Source organism: Cottoperca gobio, chromosome 11 (assembly GCF_900634415.1).
Source record: "Cottoperca gobio chromosome 11, fCotGob3.1, whole genome shotgun sequence".
Classification (NCBI taxonomy): domain Eukaryota; kingdom Metazoa; phylum Chordata; class Actinopteri; order Perciformes; family Bovichtidae; genus Cottoperca; species Cottoperca gobio.
Genome location: NC_041365.1, coordinates 3,981,596 through 4,004,091, shown reverse-complemented (window position 1 = coordinate 4,004,091; position 22,496 = coordinate 3,981,596). Strand labels below are relative to the sequence as shown.

Sequence of the window (22,496 nt, the reverse complement as noted above, 5' to 3'; positions counted from 1 at the left end):
AAAAGCCTGGAACATACATGGCCTTACATGACCATTTCCCCAACTGATAAAACTCAGCTACTAATACATGAAAGCAATACGCATCATGCAAATCCCACACAATAGACATTCAGACAGTCGCGACACACAAACACTCAGGCCTTAAACACAGAGGGGACAGTGAGTGAGGGCGTACTATAACAATGCACTTTATAACGAATAATAAACGAGGGGTGACCTCGTTGATTGTGTGATGCCTAATTGACGACATTCAGTGCAATCACCCTGGCCGTGGCCATTACGCACAACTTTGGCACATTTGAGGTATTCGTTTGTGTGAGCAGCTTTGTGACTATACATCGGCACACTCAGTAGCAGGTGTAAGGAAGGTACTTGATATCTTTTGCGCCAGCATGGTCGTGGCGCAAGCGTATTTAACGTAACATTTCAAAATAAAAGTGGACTACAGTTGATTGAACAGCAATGATATCGTTCTTCCGAAGACAATACACAATATAAAACAAATCTATAATTCAGAAATGGTCCATATTGTTGTACAAAGTCCCAAATAGTGTATTAATTCATCCTAAATGTCTACACATGTCATCCATTAACCGGGACTTCGGCTTTGATACACTGGATATGAGCTTTGATATGTACAGGCCGGCTGTGACCCAGAGAGGTAAGGAGGCAGAAGGTTCTTAGTTTGAGGAGTAAGGGTCAGACACCGTGGATGATATGGGAGACGGAGTAGAGGGGGCTGAGATAGACTTCTCTGATGCTGCATCGTCCGTTTTTTCTTGAATGCTCTGCCCCGGGTCTGAGGATGAAGCTTTTGCCGGCAGCAGCCCCTCTTTCTCCCTCTTCTTCTGCTTCATCCTCCGGTTCTGGAACCAGATTTTCACCTGAGTCTCATTCAGCTGCAGCGCGGCTGCGATCTCAACGCGCCGCGCACGGGTCAGGTACTTGTTGAAGTGAAACTCCTTTTCCAGCTCCGTCAGCTGCTTGGTGGTGAAGTTGGTCCGGACCGTGTTCGGCAGACCCCCATAACCGTACTCCCCAGACCTGCCTGCCGACAGAGAAGCAAATCACTGTGAACTTTGAGAAACAAGTTACCCTGCATGTTCATTGCTCACAACACACAGCCAGCTGCGTGTGGTATGGGAGTAACTTTTACGCAGCAAGATGGAATTTTTATGCAGCAATTAATTAATGTCAGATACTTTGACACACGCTGTAATACATGGTCTAACATAACATTAAAAAATATAGCATCTGCTCCTGTATATGTACATAATACTGCATTATACAATATGATGCATTCACATCCTTCTGTATTTTTCTTTAAGACAGCATAACACATTATACACATGGCACAATAAGGCATGAAGTGTTAAACATAAAGTAGACAAATGTATCTCAACAACGTGGCTTTAAAAGTATGTATATACCTCTGTGTCTCACACAAAAAACATATCTGCTAACATTGTCTAACTTACTCACAAAGAGTTTGGATCTTTTATAAGTTAGTGATGTTTACACAAATTACACTTTGTGCTATAGCCACTTGGCACCCACCTGTTTTTGGTGGGTTCCTCTTGACTTTCATCCAGTCGAAGGTCTGTGCAGAAGATGCACCCTCAGACAGGGGTGAACAGCAACTCTCCAGGTGAGCTGCGTGCAGTGGTGACATCGGGTTTGAACACCCAGGAAAAGGGGCTGCTTGCTCGTGCCCGCCGCCATAGGCAGGGTGGGCATACTGCAGCTGACCCAGGGGGGCGGCACTGTAACCTTGGCGATGCTGAGAGACCATGGACGAGGAAATGTTACCAGAGTACATCAGTTGGCTGCACTGGGGGAATCCCACAGTGGCGTCTACTTCCGGGTTGAGCGCGTAATGGTTATACGTAGCACAGAAACTTTGAGGTCCATAGCTGGAGCTGCAGGCCGGATGGGCTCCATAGGCGAGACCCAGAGAGCTCGCAGACTGGTATGACCCCGGCTGGTGAGCAATGGCATCAGGGGAAGCCCCGCTCCCCATGAAGCGGTCGTCCGTCCTGCAGTTGTTGACAGTTACCGCGCAGGACTGGAAAGTTGTAATCCCGTGGTCCGAGTGGAAAGCCCTGACAGAGCACGAGCCACCTTCACCACTCATCATTGAATAGTCTAAGAAGCTGCTCATTGTAGCATTGTTCTACCGGGGCCGAGGGACTGTCCGCTCTACAGACACCCTCTGATCCTCTCTCCCCTCTTACCCTGAGTGACCGTGCCAACCTTTACCTATACTCTGTCCTTATCAGAGGAGGGAGGGGGGCGTGCGGGCCGATATCAATGAACGGGTGCTGTCACGTGGGCCCGGGTCAGCCAGTGAGGTACTTGTCCTTATCCCCTTAGCCGGTGACAGATTGGTGTTTGAGTGGCTATTTAAATTCCAAGCGCTCGTCGATCAAGGTGACGCGCGTCGCCACTAATGTATTGGCCGAGCAAACAATGAGCTGGGAGGCAGACGGCGGTGGACAGCTCCGGGGTCGCATGAAGTGAGGGGACCAGCAAACACGGCGTCTTTCTAACCCACGCTGTGTGCCCTCCCGCCCACGGAAAGATTAACGTTTCACCCTCTACAAACTCACCATGTGGACGACCTGGCACTCTGACCTCAGGTACGGTATTTTTGGAATAGAGAGGAGAATAGATGTGAGTGTGATTGTGTTGGTGCACGTGCCTGTGTCTTGTCTGTATCTGCCCGTGATATAATATGTGTTATGGTGTCATTCTCTGCTAGATGGATAGCTATGTGTGTTTTTGTGTGTGTGTGTGTGTGTGTGTGTGTGTGTGTGTGTGTGTGTGTGTGTGTGTGTGTGTGTGTGTGTGTGTGTGTGTGTGTGTGTGTGTGTGTGTGTGTGTGTGTGTCACTGCCACAGGCTATGTCCCATTCCAATGCGAAGTGTGTCACGCTTTAACACTGTGAGAGATTTGTTCAGCAAATATTTTCACAGTGTGACAGTGAGGGAGAGGCAGGAAGGTTTCACTCCTGACTCAGGCAAAAAGTACTCCTGTCAAAGAAAGCTTTCTAATAACTTTGTTCCCCATCAAGGTCGAATTAGAAATGTTTGAGTGCTTTTCAGCACTTGCTGGGAGGTCACAGGTGATGTAACGACAAGGAGACCTATTAAACATTAAGATGATGTGGTATTAATTTTTTCTCTCCCAGGGTCATAGGGTCTGCTATCTACTCTGATTTCACTCCCACGTGTATTCATTATGCACGTATAGTGATCAAATGATCTGATAATGCGAGGCCCGTCGTGGAGCTAATGCACCCGTATAGCCCGAGGTGAGACTGTGGGCTGATTATCCTGTTAAGTTCATCAAATAAAGCTGTTGCTTTATTGCTTGAAATTAATGGTCACGAAAAGCTGCGCTGGAAGGAAAAAAAGACAGAGCAGGAGGAGAGTGTGCGTGGGAGGGCTGCAGAGTAGCGATAGCAGAGTGCAGAGCCAACCTCTCACTGAGGAAGGAAAAGAAAGGGGAGGGAGGGAGGGAGTATCTCATGGAGGGATGAGCGCCCCCATTGGCCGTATGTGGTCAAACACCCACAATGCTTTTCAGTGTTCAAACATGTATGATGACAGTATTCAGATAGCTGGACAGACAGACTTTATTATAGTATGTTTCACAGAAACGTTTAGGCGTCACGCCATTTTAGCTACAAGGCAGTCCGTAGGGAATTGGCTTGGGAACCGAGACGTCGCCGGTTCAAGTCCCACTCAGTACCTGTCAGTTCGCCTTGGCACTGCCCAATAGTCGTTGAGCAAGCTGCTTGAACACTGCTTAAATGCAGTCGTCATTACACTCTGTGTGTCGATAAAAAGTTAAGATTTTACACAGGCTACATTTGTAAAAGCTGAGCCTACATTTAATAAATCAAACTATCCAACAGTATTTAAAAAAGTTACATTTAGTACCACCTCAACTAGCTGCTTTATTAAACTACTGCTTACATGTTATCAGTAATAATAACCTGATTATATAAATGTGATTCGAGAATGTAACACTAACAGACTGGTACCTAATGATTAGACTACTTGCTAATAGTTATACCTACATTTCTTATTTGACTTTTCCCTGTAATGGAATGTTGCAGTGTGGTGCTACTTTTACTTTTAAAGTAAATGATCTGAATACTTTTGTCCAACATTGCTTTTATATTTAGATGTAAATATCATTTATCATTTATTTATATTATTTATATTAAAAAATAGACATGGTCTTCCTTTTAAAATTTGATCCCAAAAGGGTTCAGCTAGTTTAAGCTCATGTTAAAGAAAGTGAAGACATGGTGCAAACTTCCCACCAGTTAAAAAAGCGCAGTGGGGTCAATACTGCCCCCCTCACCCACCCCCTCCTCTCTGTCTTCCCAGCTGCCTCTGCAATAGTAGTGAGTGAGTGGGCGCAGTGGATCCTGCCTTGTCTGCATGTGGAAAGTTCGCCAGGCCTTGGAGCTTTCTTGGCTCTTTGTGTGAACACATGTGAGCAGAAAAGGCGCGCTGTCTCGGAATGATTTGGTTAAACTGGCCCTGGGGTTGGTCACTGGGAGCTGGACTGCAGGAGTTTGGAGGATCTGTCCCCCCCCCCCCCCCCCCCCCTTTTTTTTTTCTCTTCTTTTGCCCATAAACCCCCCTCCTTAAACACACACTCACATTGACACATACACACACACTCACAGTTACCCAGTAAGCTAACCAGTCGATTTGCTTCTTATGACTTCCAGATTATTCGATAAAACGCCGCTGAATACTCGAGTTTATGAATTTCACACGTGCACATGAGTTTCTGAATCGATTCGTGCAGGCCAGTGTCGCAACCGGTGGTTGTTTGTGCTGCTCTTACACATAAAGCTGTTAAAGCAGAATAACCTATAGAATAATCAAGCTGTGCATGAGCTAATAACTGATTCCCATAAATCAACTCAAGTGCAATACAATAGAGCAAGGCCATTCATAATCTCTATATTGTACTCCCAAGACTTCCTAAACGAACATAATTGCTGCAATAATGTTGTAAAATGCCCCCAAAACAAACTCTCTTGATAAAGTAAGACATATATTGCATAATGATCCTCTCTCCGCAGCTATTCTTAGTAAATGTGTGTCTGATAAATTGCATCTAGTTCAGAAATAGAAGTCTGTTTTGAGTTTTGGTTACTTTTTTTCAAGCGGGGAAAGTGCAGCCTCACACCCTGAGCACCCTGCTACTGCATGCTGCCGCTGTCCCCGTGCCAGGGCCGTGTTTAAACAAGCTATAAAAATGAATTATTGCTAAACGCACGCAAAGACTCGGCCCACTTTTAGCATAGGGATTGGGGAGTCCCGTATGAAAATGTAAGTGGGGTTTTTATTTGTGCACATTACGCCACAATTGGTCTCCTTAATGTCCGTCTCATTCATGCCACGGAGTGATTTATGAGCTCCTGAAGGCAAACATGGCCGGGGTATTCGCCTGCAACATGCACACAATGTTAAGAGCCCTGTCATGCTAAGATCCGTGCTGGCGTGTTTGCTTTTGCTCTCCAAAATATAAAGTTTGAAGGTGCAAATAAAAATAATTTATGTCGCTTAAGCCGATATTTCTGTGTAAATTAAAAAATAATCAAAAGTTTTTCAGCATTACAAATTATTATTAGTTTTTAAAAACTGCTAATTAGCAGATATTTTACTAAAAGTCAGGAAGGGTATTATCACTAAAGTTTTAAATAAGAAAAGCAACTGCCTTTGCAAACATTTTATAAATAGTATTTCAGTAAACTAGGTCAATTTAAAACAATCCGTTTTCTGTTGAAATTCATTTCTACAATAAAAGTAAATTTCAATCATGTGTGTGCCTTCACAACTCAACTCAACGTGGACTAGACTATTTATATTCATTGCCAACCTGTTGTTAAATTTGCATAACGTCTCTATTTTTGCCATACATCTTTGATTTTGCATATTTTGTACATGAATAATTCAAGCAACAAATATCCAGTCTGTAAATAGAAAAAGAAGCGACTCAAAACACCAGAAAAACAGTATTGTAGCAAGTTAATTGTATTCTAACAAAAATATCCAAGACATTGGAAGCTATACAAAAATAAAATGACCAGGTTCCATAGGCCTAATATTGTATAATTATTCACATACACTCATAATTTCCATTCCAAGAGATCAATTTGTTATGGTAATTACAAGTCACGTTTGAGTAGAGCGATTTCAGTGATTTCATTTCATCCTTACCTTGTATTAATCGTCAAGTCAAATATCAACAGAATAAATGTGCCGAATATACAAATAACATCGGAGTTAATACCATCGCAGCCTGATATTTATTGTCCCGAGAGAGAGAGAGAAAGCTATTGTGATTGATTTCAGTTAATAGTTCAAATGCTGCAAGTCGATTGTAGTTAGGGACTCCGAGAAAAAATAGAAACTGTCCGTAGAAATGTCCACGGGGCTGTCCAGAGACTCTGACAAGCTCGGCGAGGCTGCATCGGAGAGCTGTAGGCAGGAATCCGAGGAGAAAGGAGGAAAATCGTGTATAGAAACATCCAGGGCCGGGGGACTGTCGCTATTGTCCGGGCCAGATGCCGAGCCTGGGCCCATTGTTGACATGCAGCCCGGAACAGTGGGTGCCGGGTTGGGAAAATGTTTCAGATTTTTGTCATTGCTGTTCAGCGGCGCAGCAGCAAAGCTCATGGACTCGCCATTGTGGAGCTGCTGTGTGGAGCTAAGAGAGTTATTCTGAAAGGAGCAGGTATCTCTCTCCAGCAGGGCCCCGCTCCGCTCGTACAGGGGCCCCTCGTCCTCCTCGTCGCTGTGGATGTCGTCCTCGGCACACGGCCCTTTCCCCTCCCCGTTGTGGTTCTCTTTGCTCTGGGTCTGACGCTTGTGCTTCATGCGCCGGTTTTGGAACCAGACTTTGACCTGCCTCTCGGTCAGGTCCAACAAGGCCGCTATTTCCACTCTCCTTGGCCGGCAAAGATACTTGTTGAAGTGGAACTCCTTCTCCAGCTCCAGCAGCTGTGTGTTGGTGTACGCTGTCCTCAACCGACGGGAGCCCCCTCCTCCCTCACCGCTCTCCACGATCTCAGGCGAGCCTGGAACATAAGCATTACGGTAGCATGGGATTAGAAACGCAGGACACAACAGTTACATAACCCCGCTACCCGTGAATCTAACATTATGGCTCTCACAAATCACTAGAGAGAGGCTCACAACACGCTGCAGCAAAATGGCCGCTGCAGCCACTGACCCAAGCTTATAGCCTGTACACCTTTTGTATCCAAAAATCAATACAGCATAAAGATACTCATCACATTGTTTTACACATAAAATAACGTCCAGCATGAGCGTGAAGCTAACACAGTGCACTAAAAGCAGTGAGGTCCATGCTGGTGTGGGATACTAATGAATGCTCCAGCTGCCCTCCTCGGCAACGGCACTCCATCACTCTTCATTACTGTCACACATCAAAACTCTGCCACGGCTTGGGGAATAAATCATTTTACATCACCAAACTTTACCCAAACTTTTTTTTTCTTTCTTAATACACAATCACAGCAAAGCAATAACCATAAATCTATCAGAATGAAACGGATCTAGCCTATTTGTTATTGAGGAAAGGCCTGTGTACTGAGCTCCAATTTAGCAATAGATAGGCCAGTAAACACATTTGCAGTACAGTGCCTGTGTTTTGAAATCGCCCACCTTTTGGAGAAAAGCACACAGGTCCATTGGAGATGGTGGTAGCGGTGGAAGTCGGCAAGTGATTCCTCTTGGAGGCTTTCTTCTCCCGCATCCAGGGGTACTCCGGGGGTAAAGAGGCGGTGGGCAACGAGCTGCATCCGTCGGGGCTGTGTCTGGGCCGGCCGTGCCGCGGATGGCTGCCCGGATTCAGGCTGGGAATGGTCTGCTCAAAGGGAGGAGGAATCAGTGTCGGGCGTGAAAGCGTCGAGCTCTTGATTGATGAACTTTGAAATGAATCAGCGACAGGGGGGAAAGATGTCAGGCACTCAGCAAGCGACGGCTGACTATTGATAAAACCGCTCTCTCGCTCGAATTCGTAATTCATCTCCGCTCCCTGAGAGCCGAGGAAAGTTTGCACGCGTATTTTTATAAATGTTGCGGCTCAGTGAGGACGAGAAAGAAAAAATCATTTAAAAAAAATCTCCAGGTGGTGTTTTTGCTATATCACTGATTACGGCCGTATGGGGACCGAGCTACTATTAAACTATTGAATTCATGGAGACAAGGTTGAAATTGGACCGAATTGCTTGTCACATGATTACCTCTGCCCAATGACAATTTGGGGTTTAATCAAAAGGAGCCACTGTCTGCCTGATTGATCCAAAAACTCTGATGAAGAACGCCTCGCTCAGCTGGGGGACGACTGTTTTTATTTACATCTTTGTCCGCTCAGTTTATCCTCCTCTCGCCCTTCCAGTCCAGTCCACTAAGCCACAAAATGTGTTTTTTAAGAATGGCTGACGCTCACTATTACAGGGAAGGAGCCCAGCCTAGGGTGCGCGGATTCGTGCACTCCTCTTTCTCGTATTGTTTGAGGATGTCAGTCGAGAACGCCCCCACCACACACACACAGACACACACACATTTCACGCCAGTAGCTATTCATATAGGCAAAAGTCAGGCTTCAGAAGTGGGGAAAAAAAACATACCCCTAAAACTGATATTGATACTGAGACTTCTCGACAGAAACAAACCCCAACAATCCAGCCTGCTCTGTGAGTGTGGAGTCCAGAATAGATGTGATTCCTCAAATATGCATAATAATGATATATGCAGTGCAGCCATTGACATGTGTTGCAATAAAAAGCCCATCCATTGAGTTAATATTGACGGATATGACACTTACAGACCATTTCTTCCATCAGCTGTTTACCATTTACAAATCAGGTCCAGAAACTTGTAAAAAGATACACAAGCATGGTATGCATGCGCTCTCATAAACATTGTTTTATTATAGGCTTTTTTATGTGGCCTCTGTGGATATGATATAAAAGCACATAGATTTTTCGTTTATTCCACAAAAGGTCGATTTTATAACGAGGTCATGCGCGTGCACAAACATACAAACACGAGGTCAAACACACAAGGAGCCCTTCTTTTGTGATTGGTAACAGTCACATTTTTCGATCACCAAAAGCTGCCATAATTGTTTAAATATTATATTAATATTTAGAGTGGTTTCATGTTCATGTTAGGAGTGGAAACCCACAAGGCAAGACCAGGGTTTACTGGGAGGACAGGAGCTGTAATGCTGAGGAAGGCATCTCACTGTATTTCCAGTAATCAATTCTACCTGAAATTGCAATGAAGCAAACACCATCACGTTTACAATCGACCATTTACAGTTAATCCATTTGCAGCGTTATTATGTAAATGGTATTGTGTTATTGAATGCCGCTTCCCTGTAGTGTGTGTGGTTTTTATAGCCCTTCCAGAATAATCATAGAAAGCCACATTCGGGATGTTTTTCGTCCAGCAGTACATGTTGTATTTTCATTCCAAAAAATGGTTTGTTGAGTAAGAGAGGGGAAGAAGAGAAGTGGTAGGCCTCTCTCAGTTTGTTGCTTATATACCAAACAAAGAGTCCTGGAAGCCTGCGCGCGATCAATCTTACTCGCCAAAAGGTCTGACAGCTCGGTGCCCTCACAACACATTTAAGGCTTCTAACTCTCCCCCGGATCAAATGCAGCCAGGAAGCGGCGAGAAACACTGGCCACTCAGATTAGAACCAGTTTCTGCTAGCAGTTGTAGCCGGGCTGTCGCTGGAGGGATCTTTTAGAAGATAAATAAGGATCCATCTACACAAGACGCGACCATTTCCTTTTTGAAGAGGCTGTAATGCGCCAACGGTGAGTATGGCGAAGCAGCTTCTCTACCTGGCTTTTATCTTGGAATTCTGAATGCATTCACACAAAGACATGTATTTGTCGTTTTGGTAGACATGCTGGTTTGTGAGCAGACCAGACGGTGTGGAGAAGGACAGAGTTGCTAGGGGAAGAGATGGATGGCTTTTTTTGGAATTACGCACAGGCTTTGTGTGCAAGGAAAGGAGTGGGTGGCGGCATTTAGTGGACCCCAGCCTGTCCCACACACTTGTCTTTACAACAGGATTGATTTAAGACCACTTTCCCACGGATGGAAATGCAATGGGAGAAATACAAATCTTCTGTTTCAGTTAAAACGTTATTTATGTACTACCTGTGTATGGCGCATATGGGTCAAATCAGCGGCTTGCTGTGCGTGCGTGTGCATATATCGTGCATGTATCTCTTTGTGTGTGTGTGTGTGTGTGTGTGTGTGTGTGTGTGTGTGTGTGTGTCTGTGTGTGTGTGTCTGTGTCTGTGTTGGATGCAGGAATACTTTGTGGATCAGCTTTTTTTTTTTTTTTTGCTGAGACACACCATGGTTCAATTGTTCTAGGTTTCCCTGCTAACCATATGTCAGGGTCAGTAATGTCCATGCCCTCTTATATCCATCAGAAAATAATTTCTTGGTGTAAAATCGGTGAGAACAAATAACCCTGCAATCGCACAAAGGCATAACATAATCACAAAGAGCAGACATGATGCAAAAAGGGTTTGGTAATTTGATAAGAGAAACATGCCAAGAAATATCTTTGCATTTTTTTCCCCCTGAAAAAACAAAAGATTTACAAAGTAATACAATCATTTTAGTGTGCATGTATTATATAGATATTTTAAATCAAGTAATGCTAAAAAGAAATGCTGCAAACATTTAAAAAAGAAAATGCATAATCATTTATATGCAGGCCCTTCATTTGAACAAATACACACAGAGGAAATCACTGTCTGTTTTTTTGTTGCTTTCCACAGATGATTTGCTTCGCATCCACTCAACTGGGTCTTTTTGTTTTGAACAGGCTTTACGCTGGCATCTGCAAATCTGTAATATAATGACAAATAAGCCCCGTTACGATTTCTACTTCAGCCTGTATCCTTTCTGACCGCATTTGACTGACTGAACATATCAGGGAATTATTTTTCAAACGATTTCTCATTTAGCTTGTTGTCTTCTTGCAGAATCTACAGAGGGGCCTGGGTGACATTTTTATTATTATGGATGTGCCCAAGCAGATGAGAGGAGGGGAGAAGGCCACCCGAGAGTTTTCTTCACGTCGAATCAAGAGGGATAGAAACTGGTAGCTTGTATTCAATATTTGAATTTATCTGCGGCCATTTCCCTTTTTATTATTGAATAATGAATATGGCCACTGGTTTCACATTGTATGCATTTATAGATTTATCAATTATCATCAATTGTTTATAATTTACTTATTGACATTTTATTGTCTCTCATATTGCCAATTGTCAAAAAAAATATTTTCTCTTTTTTGTTATGACCTCTACAATTGTATACCGTAATGACATGTATAACAACAATAACCATATGTAATAATTGGAAACTAGAAATATATTTTGACATTTTTATTTTAGAAAACTGTCGTATTTAATTTTGTGATCATGTAAAAATGCTTCTGATGTGTCTGAATTAAAACTACAAGGTTTGCTGCAAATATATTTCAATTCTTTTATTTATTTCTTCGAACTGGAGCAGCGTGGAATGTATGACATCGAAAAAGAAATTAATAATGTCTGTTTCTTTTTTTTTTCTTCAAGAAACGAAACTGTGTGTGTCCTTCTTTCCACCCTTATTGCATGACTGATTGATTTTACATTCGCTGAGAAAATAAAACACCTCCTCGAAGAAGAAAAAATGGAAACATAGCCTAAAATAGCATCATGGAGCTGCTGCTGCTGCTGCTGCTGAGGAGCTTCTGCAGGCTACATGTATGGGCTGCAAAAGGGCCGAGACGCTCATTTTCCACCAACCTTGTCCCCACACAAAGATCGCAAAGGTGTCAACTAATACTAAAGGACTCTTATCGTAACACCAAACAAAATAAATAACATTAGAAAGTCCAATAGAACAACACAAGCAAGGGAGGTTGCGTGTAAGCTCATGACCCTTGTTTCTGAAAATGTATTTTCCTCATAATCCCAACTCGTGGCTCTTGAAGGATCCTTTTACAAGTGCAACAAAATGCAAAACACAATTCTTCAACTGCGGATAAATAAAAGACGGACAAATTCACATTAAAAAAATGAGTAACATATGTTCATAATACCCTGTTTGACTTTCAATTTTAAAACAATATATAAAAAAAAGATTAAATAGTCCTATGCTTATACTGTGCCCCCCTCCCTCCCACTCTAGACGTCCTACAGCCCAGATAAAGGTATTTGTGAGACAATGACATGAGCAAATAGAGAAAAATTCAAGCAAGTCGTGGTTATTTATCCTACGCTACTTCACACATCAAACTATAGAAAACATAAACAAAAGCCGAGAGAAGGTGGAAGCCGTGAGGAGGCGCAGAAACAAAGCAGTAATGTGTCTGGAGGTGGATAAGACAATGGGCGGAGTGATCCGGGCAGCGCCACCGCTACAGATGCGTCAGTTTGGGCGCTTCCTGGATTCTTCCCTGAGAGTAGTGCGACGTTAGGTCTGTGTACGTCGGTGTCGGATCACACACTCCGTGATGCTGACTGTTACCCATTGTGATTGCTCCATTGTAGTCCATGTTTGTGGACGGCGGGTGCGGGAGGTGGGTCAGACCGAAAACGGAGGTCCCAGAATTGGGCATTGAATCGATGTAACCTCCGCCGACATAAACAGGGCTGCCCTGCATGTGACTCCCGTAGTTGCCATTGCCTTGAAGAGAATGCGCGTCATACTCAGGCGTGGCCGAATCGGTCCCGGGATACCTCTTCTGGGAGGGCGGGCAGTTGTTGAGGGAGCTGTTCAAAGGAGGGGGATATGACGTGGCCATACCGTATGCATTTTGATGAGGTTTATTGTAAGACGTCGGCGACTGGGATTCATAAGGTACACTGTTTACAAGAGAATGCATAGAGTTGAGGTATCCTCCACCACTGGAGGCCGGGCCCACGGGACTCCGAGGGGACTGTCCGCCAGGGGAAGGCATCATTCCGACACCTTTCTGATCCTTCTTGTATTTCATCCTGCGGTTCTGGAACCAGATTTTGATCTGTCTCTCGGTGAGGTTGAGCAGGTTGGCCATCTCCACTCTCCGGGGTCTGCAGAGGTACCGGTTAAAGTGGAACTCCTTCTCCAGCTCAACTAGCTGTGCGCTGGTGTAAGCTGTCCGGGCCCTCTTCGATGCTGCTGACCCCGGAGGACTCTTGTCTCCGGGGCAACTCTCCACTGTCAGGGAGGAGGAGAGGAGGATGTCAATCAGTAATCCATTACACACAGAGAGAGAGAGAGAGAGAGAGAGAGAGAGAGAGAGAGAGAGAGAGAGAAGAGAGAGAGAGAGAGAGAGAGAGAGAGAGAGAGAGAGAGAGAGAGAGAGAGAGAGAGAGAAGGAGAGGTACAGAGGCAGAGACAGGAGAGTGAGAGTGAAAGCAAAACCGTCTGACAACACTCAAGCTGCTGATAACAGAACTTTCAACCATCAAGGGGGGTGGTTTACTAGATAAATATGCCCTGCTTCACTACTTAAATAGGGGTTATATCATCGACACTTTCTCTCTCTCTCCATATCCTCCCCCCTCTTTACGTGCGAGTGTGCATGTGCACGTGTTTATGTGTTCCAAACATCTCAACATGACTGTCTACTGCAAAGCACAAGGGTTATCATGATGGCTCCATAAGACAATTAACATCCAGTGTATGGGCACAGTGTATGTGTGGACGCTACACTAAGTGCAAAGAAGGAAAACAAGTGAAGAATAGTAGGTCAATATTTGATATGCGACCAGGTAACCTGAGATTTCCTACTAAAACATTTTGACCCTCATCTTCCCCCGTAGCCACAGAGTAGCACACGCGTAATGCAAACACAAGCATTATGTATTCCTCAGGGTGTATAAAGCTGCTCACCCTGCCCTCACTGATAAGCCTCCCCTTGTAAGAAGCTGGAGCTTGGCTGCAGAATAGCAAGGTGTTGGTCTACTTGCCGCTGTGGCAGGCGGCCAACACTTAATAAATTTCACTACCTGTCGCCCAAACGTGGAGCAAAAGGAATGCAGCATGACATAACTACCCATTAGGTTATAACAGAGATGAAAGAGAAGTTAACACGAGGAATAGGAGGGATGCCCATGTATGTAGAACAACCACTTGTGATAACGATTATTATATTATGATCACATGATAATTTATTTTTTAAAACGCTAATTAACTCGATTTAGAAAAGACTGATTTGAGAAACATGTTTGTTAAGTGTAAGATTATTGTTATCTGTCTGGTTTACGTGCTAAAAAGCCTGCGTAAAAGGCTTTTCACAAATGTTAGCACCTTAACGTGTTGTTTAAACCAATAAAAAAAACCTTCCCAAACATAAATCACACAATGAAGGCCTACACACTGCTTTGCATTTTAAACTCTTACTGCAGAAGAGTACACATTAATTAATTAAGGGAATTAATTAAAATGAGAGGGCCACGGTAATGTAAGCATCTTTGGATTTCTACATGTGGGGTGTTTTTTTTGTGTGGATAGAACTAAAACACAAACCCATCCTGACCTACCAAGTTTTCTTTAAATTAAAATTAAAGCAAGCAGCACTTGCGAATGTGCGTAACGCGTGCGTAAAAGACTTCTCATAAATGCTAGCACTTCTACCAGTTGTTAATGAAAACACTTTCACATCATAAATCACAATGACGGGTGCAATGCTGCTTTGCGTTTGAGCTCTTACTATAGACGACCTATAACGTATTTAGAGGATTACCCACTTAATTTACAAAATAGAAAGGTCATAGGAAGAAGAGTATCTCTGATTTGTTTTAAGGTAGCTCTATGTTAGCAAACACTCCAAACATAAATTCCCAATCAAGTGTTCCTACAATTAATTAAACAGCAGGATCTTGATGTTGTCAGTGCGTAAAAGGGTGTCCCTTATGTTATTAAATACTAATGGAAAATATTCCACAAAATAAAATCATAATCAGATTAAGTGTAGGGCGCCACGTTGATTTGCATCATCAACCTTTAATGTAGGAAACGTAACCATTTAATAAGAACATAAGAAGGTCATTGTACGATGATCATCTTTTCATTTTTAAATTGAGTTTATGTAAATATCTCCTACACTCCCAACCCTAACCACCAAGTTTTCCTGCCATAAAAACAGCTGGATGGTGTTTGCATAACATGCATAAAACGTGCCTATAAGTTACGCACAACTTAATTTCTTACTTTCGGATATTATGTGTACCTTAATTTAAATATTACCCACAACATTTACAAAATAAGAGGATCATGGGAAGATGAGTATCTCTGATTGTTTTTTGTTGGCTCTTTGTAAATAAACATCCCCAAACACAAATCCCCCACTCTGACCCACTAATCAAAACAGCAGGACAAACCGAAACAACTGTTGTGCGTGTTTGTTTGTTGTCTCTCCGGGAACGTTATGTGATCAGTGGAGATGCGTATTTACAGTAGGGACAGGTCAGCTGCAGGGCACAGGGACAACAAATGGTGGAATCCGCTTCCAATATAGAGGCACATATACAGTCTTTAACTTTATAGTATATAATGTTTGGGATATATTTTTGGAGAAATCCCAAAAATGTATCATTACAGGATGTGAATACAATAAAAGTAACACTATTCCCTAACTGTGTCACGGAGTTGTTGATTAAACTATGTGGTCATTTTTTGGCTGCAGTTCATGAATAACTTTAGGATCCCTCAGAGGGAACACAATATAATCATATAATGTAATATAATAAACTACTGACTTGACAATTAGAGTAAAATGATCACCTCTCTGACACTGGCACAGAAAAGAAACCCTGAAAACTGGAACCTTCACATGAGTATTGTCCTATTGCGGTGAGCCCCCCTCATCCGTAATGCCCTTACCTTACCATCAACCCACACCCCCTATGTACTGTGTCCTCCCTCAACACAACTTATGCAACTTTCTGGTCAGGGGCTATCAAGTTATGTGTGTCAGCAGAAGCAATGTTTAGGTTGAAAGTACCTGAACTGGAGCTACTGTTGGGTTTCTGCTTGATGTTCTGACGGGATTCCTTCATCCAGGGGAAGATATGTTTGCGAACAGTGGAGGTTGGGGAGCCGGTCTTGGCACTAGGCTGGTTGGACCCGTTGCTTGTGTTTTGGCTGATAGCACCGGGGGATTGTGAGGGAGGGGGTTGGCCTGACACTGGCACCTGCGGTTGATTGCTTTCGGGATGAACCTTGGACTGCGCCGCCTGAAGGGCTGTGGTCCTGTCGCAGCTCTCCGCCATCTCCCCCGGCTTCTGCAGAGCCACGGAGCCGTCAGGAGACTGCAGGGAGCAGGCAGGTCGATGGTACTCACTTTCCACATGAGAGGCCCGGGGATATTGGACCTGATTGGCATCATAACTGAAGCCATTTGCGCTTTGATATGGGTAGCCACTGTAAATTGCGGAGCTGTCGTAGTAGGTTGCCTTTTGCATCTCGCCGTTTCCCAATATTTATTTCAGAAACTGACAGGGTCTTGACACCCTTGTAGAATAACATTGGCACCCCGTGGTCACGTGACGCCTCTCCGCCAATGGCCTCCTCGGGTGAACCTAGGGTTACAAGAAGCACTGTGAGGAGAAGAAATGGTGGCGATCCATCTTACTTTTCAATACAGGCCTGACACTGGAGACTATGGAAGCAAGATAGGGCCAACAGTCCTGTAGACTATTACCGTTTACCTTATGGCTTACACAGGGCACAAAGGCACGCACTAACCTTGCATTACCATCTGTGCCAAACCACATCAAAACAAAAAGCTTTTCAGGTTGCCAAATAAATGTTATAGCCTAACAAGAAACATCACGACATTTTAAACCTCTCAGCTTATTAACAATGAAACTGAATATAATAACAGAACACCTTTTAGAGAAAATGGTGTAGGTAAAAAGGCTGCTGTAGGGAAATCATATTAGCGGGTTACCACACAGGAAAATAATATTTATGTTATGCTGTTATTCTACCAACACGGCTGTCAACAGTATATCTGATTTCCTATGTAGCAGGTGAATGCAGTTCGTGTGGCCCACAAACTTTTAAACCATTTCTGGGGTTTTTTAGTCAAAGAAAAAAATCATCTTTCAGTAACAGGATAGACCTCAAGTCGCTGTGCTTCCACGGCCACCTGACGCAAAGCATAAACAACCGCATTCTCTTCCTTTTCTTTTCTTTTTTTTTTGTTCTTTGCATTCTGCAAGATAAATGGAAGGGTCACGAGGAAACCTGAAAAACCGGGCGGGCATCCGTGCATCTCTATGACCACGGTGTGAACCTTTCCTTGCAGGCCCATAATAATGGTTGCTGTCGGTGCTGTCTGCGCGGCGGCCCGTCGCCGTGATATATGGGGGTCAGTGGGCCGGGACGGCCTGCTCGGAATGAGCGGCCCGGTGAGCTGCCAGCCCGGTACTCAGGCGGACAGAAACCCGGCATGGCACAGCTAGAGCCTGCTGCTAAAACACCATAATTCACGCAGGTAACCATGGGGATCAACCTCTAAAAGATTATTGGGGAAACTATAAACCATAATAGACACAGATCTACGGGTCAGCTTGGGGAAATCTGTTATAATGTAGCATTACTAATGATGGAACTAACACTAATAGTGGAATATTTAATGTGGACTCCCGGCCTTTTAATCATTGCCATTAAAAAATAGTATAGGTCAATGCATAATAATAAAATAATAAAATTAAAATAATAATAATAATATGCTACTATTACTTGAATGAAAAATGAATACTATTAAATGCAAAAAAAAATCGAAACGCACATTTACGATTTGATTGTGAAATCATGCCATTCTTTTGTCTGCACTTTAGATTGAACTATTGCAGTTGATACAGTCAAGCAAGAAGCCAATTTCGAGACTAAATAAAATAAATAAAAACTCCAACAAATAAGAAAAAAGATTGCAACCCTAACTATATCAACTTAATTTTAACCGCTGAAACTAATAGGGGTTATGTGTCTGATCATAAATGTGATCCCAACTTTAACGATGTTGTGCAATAAAAAAAAATATGACGAGCTGATTTCACAACCCATAGGTGTGTAGTAGTTCCGGAGCAGACATATCTAGAAGGCATTTTCCTAAAATGAGCACAAAGAAACGAAAGGAAAATGTCGACAAACTCTTGGTTCGTTTAGCCGTGCAAAGTAAATCAGTATAAAATAAGCCCTGAGCCCTCAACGCAGCGAAACCGCAGAGTGAAAGAAGGTGTCTTAGCTGTATCTGCACTCACAATGACCTGGAAAAGATATCAGAAAGCTTTGTGGTGTATATCTCCAGGCGAGCCATTGCGATAGTCATAAAATACAGAGAAAGAGAGACAAATGACAGACTTTCAGCGCAGCCCTCTGCTCCGCGTTAGAGAAATCTGGCTGCCTGACTGCGTGTGTGTGAACTCTTCCTGAACTGAGATCTAAGTCATACGGTGATAAATCACCGCGCGACACACAAACTCCGCCATTTACAACCGAGGGAGCCTATTTCTGGCCTGCTTACCTTATCCTCTGACGACGAATGCAGAGCACCAAGCGATATTTTCTCATTCAGCGACGAAATCGATCAAAGCCGTAATCCAGAGAAAAAGTTTAAAGGCAGGGCTGGCTGGGAGAAGCAGCAGCAGCAGAGTGCTCCCTGCCATGCACCAGGCATTAGCAGCCACAACAAAAATGGGAAGAGCCGAAGAGAAACCCCTTTCCTTTTCTTTTTTTTTTCTCCCTACTCGACGTGGATGGGTAAACCGAGATTACGAAAGCAGGCGTGAGCAGTCAGGTCAGCGAGATAAGAGTTATCTGGCCTCAAGATTGAATTTATCGTCATGCTATAGAGCAATGCCAGGGCTTCATAGCAATATTAAACTCAGCCAAGGCTATGCTAGACTATGTGATCCTTCACCAGTACCATGCAGACACCAGTGAACTGCCCCGAACCAGAGCGTCACCATAGACAAAAAAAAATTATGCAAATAAGTAGTGCCTTGGAAAGCCAGTTCAAATCAAGTGGCTGCCTCTCCTCCTCCCCCAACCAAATGAGGTAGTGTGTCTAGAAAAAAATAATGCATCGTTACAAAATTGCATTGAATCTTTCCCTAAAGAGTTTTACGTTTGTGTTTGTTATTATTTACTTCACGTCCTGCAGTGGAAGTATGAGCCCAGTGGATGAGATGTAGGAGAGAGGGGAGAATACAAAGGAATAATCAGCCGCTGACCATGCTGCATTTCCATTTCCACGGGACATAAAGGGCTTCTTTCTGCGGCTTAATCATTAACCCACATTTGTGCATATATTCCTCAATCTTTTGGCACAAGGGAATTCGTTTTCATTCCAGAGCCAGTTATTCCACTGCCTGCGTGGCTTCTTGTGAAGAATACAACACACTATTATTTCAGGATTAGAAAGGACAACAACTCGAGATCAAAGCCGTGTTCGATGTATATCAAGGGAAAAACCCCACCAGGAGCAGGGTGTGAAACATGGGAAGAAGGTTCATCACCAAAAGGCAGAGAGGAGGACATGCAGCGAGGAGCAGGGGAGAAGAGAGCCGGCAGCAGGGGGAATCCCTCGGCATGGTAATGCTTCTCTTTTGAGGCCAAACAAATGTGGGGGGAAATATATATATGTCCTCTTAGCTACCCTGGGCTGTAAACACGTCCAGAGCTGCAGCTTCTCTGCTGGTTTCAGGCTCTGGGACAAAATTCAATGACACAATTAAAAAGGTAGAACACACGGACGGCGTGGGAGGGTGAGTGGGACAAAAATTCACGCGTGAGGATTTTTTTTTTTTTTCGCCAACTCGGCTTTTTCTTTTCGAAACCAGGGTAGTCACAGAGTTTAATTATTTACTTCTTTGTGTTTTCCTAAAATGCTGATTCGTCTGTCTTTAATTTGGCCCTGAGCTGAGGGTGAAATGTCAGTGAGGTGGTGGTCGTATACTGCCGTGCATAATAAGGCGAAAGAAAATGTGGGAGAAAGAAAAGAAATCTGAAATGTTGATGAAAGAAAATCCATTTTCAAAATTTCAGTGCAGTAAACTATAGCCGCTACAAGCAGATGGCTTTCACTGAAAGTAGTTTTTGAAAGGAGTAAGGCACCGCTCCAAGAGCTGCGATTCCCCTCGTCACTTTTATAGTGACAAATTACACCACAAAGACAAGTGGAAGAGAAGGAATTATTGCTTTCGGGCTGGTCATATTGTTGCTACAAGGAAACGTACAAGCCATGCTTCTCTATCCCCTGCAAGTGCTTTGGTGGGCGTGCGTGGTACTTATTAGAAATTGAATAAGGATATCACCATCAAGCATTCATAACACAAATCAATAAAGATATATGGACTTACCGAAGGCAGTTCAAGGTGTCTCGGAGACCGTGCGATGGCCTGAATTTACTTGGCTGGATTTCTGCAATGAGGAATAAACATTTTAAATTTCTCAGAAGATAATACCTTAAACGTGCTCTTGAAACTATATGAGTGAGGGTTGTATTTTCAAATAGGGGTTCCCTTTATAGTTAGAGCATTTGATCAGAAATATTAAGTCTGTTGTTATTATACGTAATTGTTTAGGCCTTATTTTAAAAATGCACACAATTAGACGTTTCAAAAACAGGATAACGCAAGTCTAGTAAAATTTTGATGGCAAGCATTTTCATGATCATTATTTGGCTCAGATCGTATATTTAGCAGCAAGCTCCAAGTCTTTGTGTTGATGTATAATTATCTTTACAGCTTCGATAAACTATTACAATCGAGCCTCCTTTTAGCATTTTACAACACCATATAAACCAATACATAGCAATCTGTAGGAAACACAAGAATATAATAAACTGCATAAACTAAAAGACAGATTCTCCTCAGATATACAAACATATTACAACCAAATATCGCAGCTTATATCAGCGTAATATCACTAATAACATAAAAATGGGCCAATGCAAATAACGTGTTTGTTGTTTCCCTGCTGGCCGGTAAGCATTTTCTTCACAAACGGATCGAATAGTCATTAGCTCTCGCGCACCATCTTCCCCAGGTCCCCGCGCCCATAAATCAAGCAGGAGCGCCGTGACCTCAGCGCGGCCGCGCCGTCCTGGATGGCACTCCGTCTTCCATTATATCCTCGTTTCCCTTGCGGAGCGACACAACCCCGCCGCTTTCCTCTACTTTTTATGGAGCCCATCTGATCTGATGTATCATTTACGCACAAAAACCCAACGTAAATACACGAGCTGTTTGCTTTATAGAGCCGGTTGCACCTTGGGCCGGCCGCGCACTATGTTTGGGTTTTTTTTTCTATTTAAATGGCCGCTTTATTTACAATCGGTTGTACATGCTTATTTGTCCAAATGGCTATATGGATATGGATAAAACATATTTTTTAATTATTTACTGCTCTATTCTAAGTGTACACGGAAACTAATAATGGCTTTATAGGATGTTTAGCCTCGGAAGCAGAAAATGGAACAATGCCTATATCTGAATGGCCCAGACAAATCCTTAAATCTGTACCTATATATGCCATGTGTCATTTCTGAAGGCCTATTTATGTTTCTCTTGATTAGCTATGATGAATCGGAGATATGAACAGATAGGTGCATATCGATAGCTTCTTAGTACCTGTCTATTTTCTCGCCCTGCAGAATCCCTGGAACCCTATTTTACTGACCTCTGCCTCGCGCAGCAATAACTCACGACAGTAATGAACAATCGGCGGAAATACCTCAAAATAAAATCCATCCTCCCAAAGCTCGGGCTCTGACTCTGTCCGCGTGGAAAAACATATCCGTCCGTGACAGCAGTATAATACATCCACAAACCCGGGATCCTCTCTCTTTCAGTCTGCCTCTCTTTTCTTTTTCTCCCCTCGATAAACAAACTACAAAGACCGGACTCCCCTCACTGAAAGTGGGGGTAACCCGCATATAATCAGCATCATATGGCCAGACCGGGGCTCCGGTTTTCTTCCCCGTGCCATAACATCGCGCAGTATTATGCGCCCCGCTCACGTGACGCAACGTCAACTTAAATCCCTTTTATTTGAGCCCGTGAATCATTAATGGAGGCAGTCATTGCCCCTGAGGAGAAACGGATCAGTTTGGAGGGAGAAAAAAGAGGGGTATGTGACACTGCAATGTATCTGGCAGAGGAGCAAGTCTCTCGCAGAGAAGCAGCTTTTCCACGTGTCGCCCATTCAGAGGCAAAGACTGTTCTGTCAGTTTTAAAGTGCCATATATTTGGAGCCTGTTAGTGGCTGAAAGAGCTAATCCTGCCTGCCTGTATGCTGAGTTTCAAGTGCAGCCACAGCTCGGAGCCAGGCTAAAAACAGAATGCGTTGCACTGCAGCGTGATAATTCGCACTATGTGAGATGGAGAGGGCTTTTCCTACAATATACCATTT

General features: G+C 43.5%; 3 protein-coding genes across 4 annotated transcripts in view; all 3 read right to left on the bottom strand.

Annotated features, from left to right (window-relative positions):
- Positions 1-407: 407 nt before the first annotated feature.
- Positions 408-2,316, bottom strand: hoxa1a (homeobox A1a). Its single transcript, XM_029442991.1, has 2 exons — positions 1,558-2,316; positions 408-1,048 (listed from the first exon to the last, which is right to left on the bottom strand). The coding sequence occupies exons 1-2, from the start codon at positions 2,159-2,161 to the stop codon at positions 681-683; spliced, it is 972 nt and encodes a 323-aa protein (XP_029298851.1). The 5' UTR covers positions 2,162-2,316; the 3' UTR covers positions 408-680.
- A 3,820-nt stretch (positions 2,317-6,136) lies between these two features.
- The window catches only part of LOC115015562 (homeobox protein Hox-A2a), a 36,697-nt gene continuing 20,337 nt past the window's right edge, over positions 6,137-22,496 (bottom strand). The window contains exons 2-3 of one of the 2 annotated variants that reach the window (XM_029442990.1): positions 7,722-7,923; positions 6,137-7,111 (exon numbers count right to left, since the gene is read on the bottom strand). In XM_029442990.1, the coding sequence (XP_029298850.1) occupies positions 6,387-7,111; positions 7,722-7,923 (927 nt within the window). In that variant the 3' untranslated portion in view covers positions 6,137-6,386. Of the gene's footprint in view, positions 7,112-7,721; positions 8,742-22,496 lie in introns of those variants that run through there. The other variant, XM_029442989.1, reaches the window with a different exon arrangement.
- hoxa3a (homeobox A3a) lies at positions 11,507-20,465 on the bottom strand. Its single transcript, XM_029442988.1, has 3 exons — positions 20,444-20,465; positions 16,078-16,654; positions 11,507-13,286 (listed from the first exon to the last, which is right to left on the bottom strand). The coding sequence occupies exons 2-3, from the start codon at positions 16,535-16,537 to the stop codon at positions 12,505-12,507; spliced, it is 1,242 nt and encodes a 413-aa protein (XP_029298848.1). The 5' UTR covers positions 16,538-16,654; positions 20,444-20,465; the 3' UTR covers positions 11,507-12,504.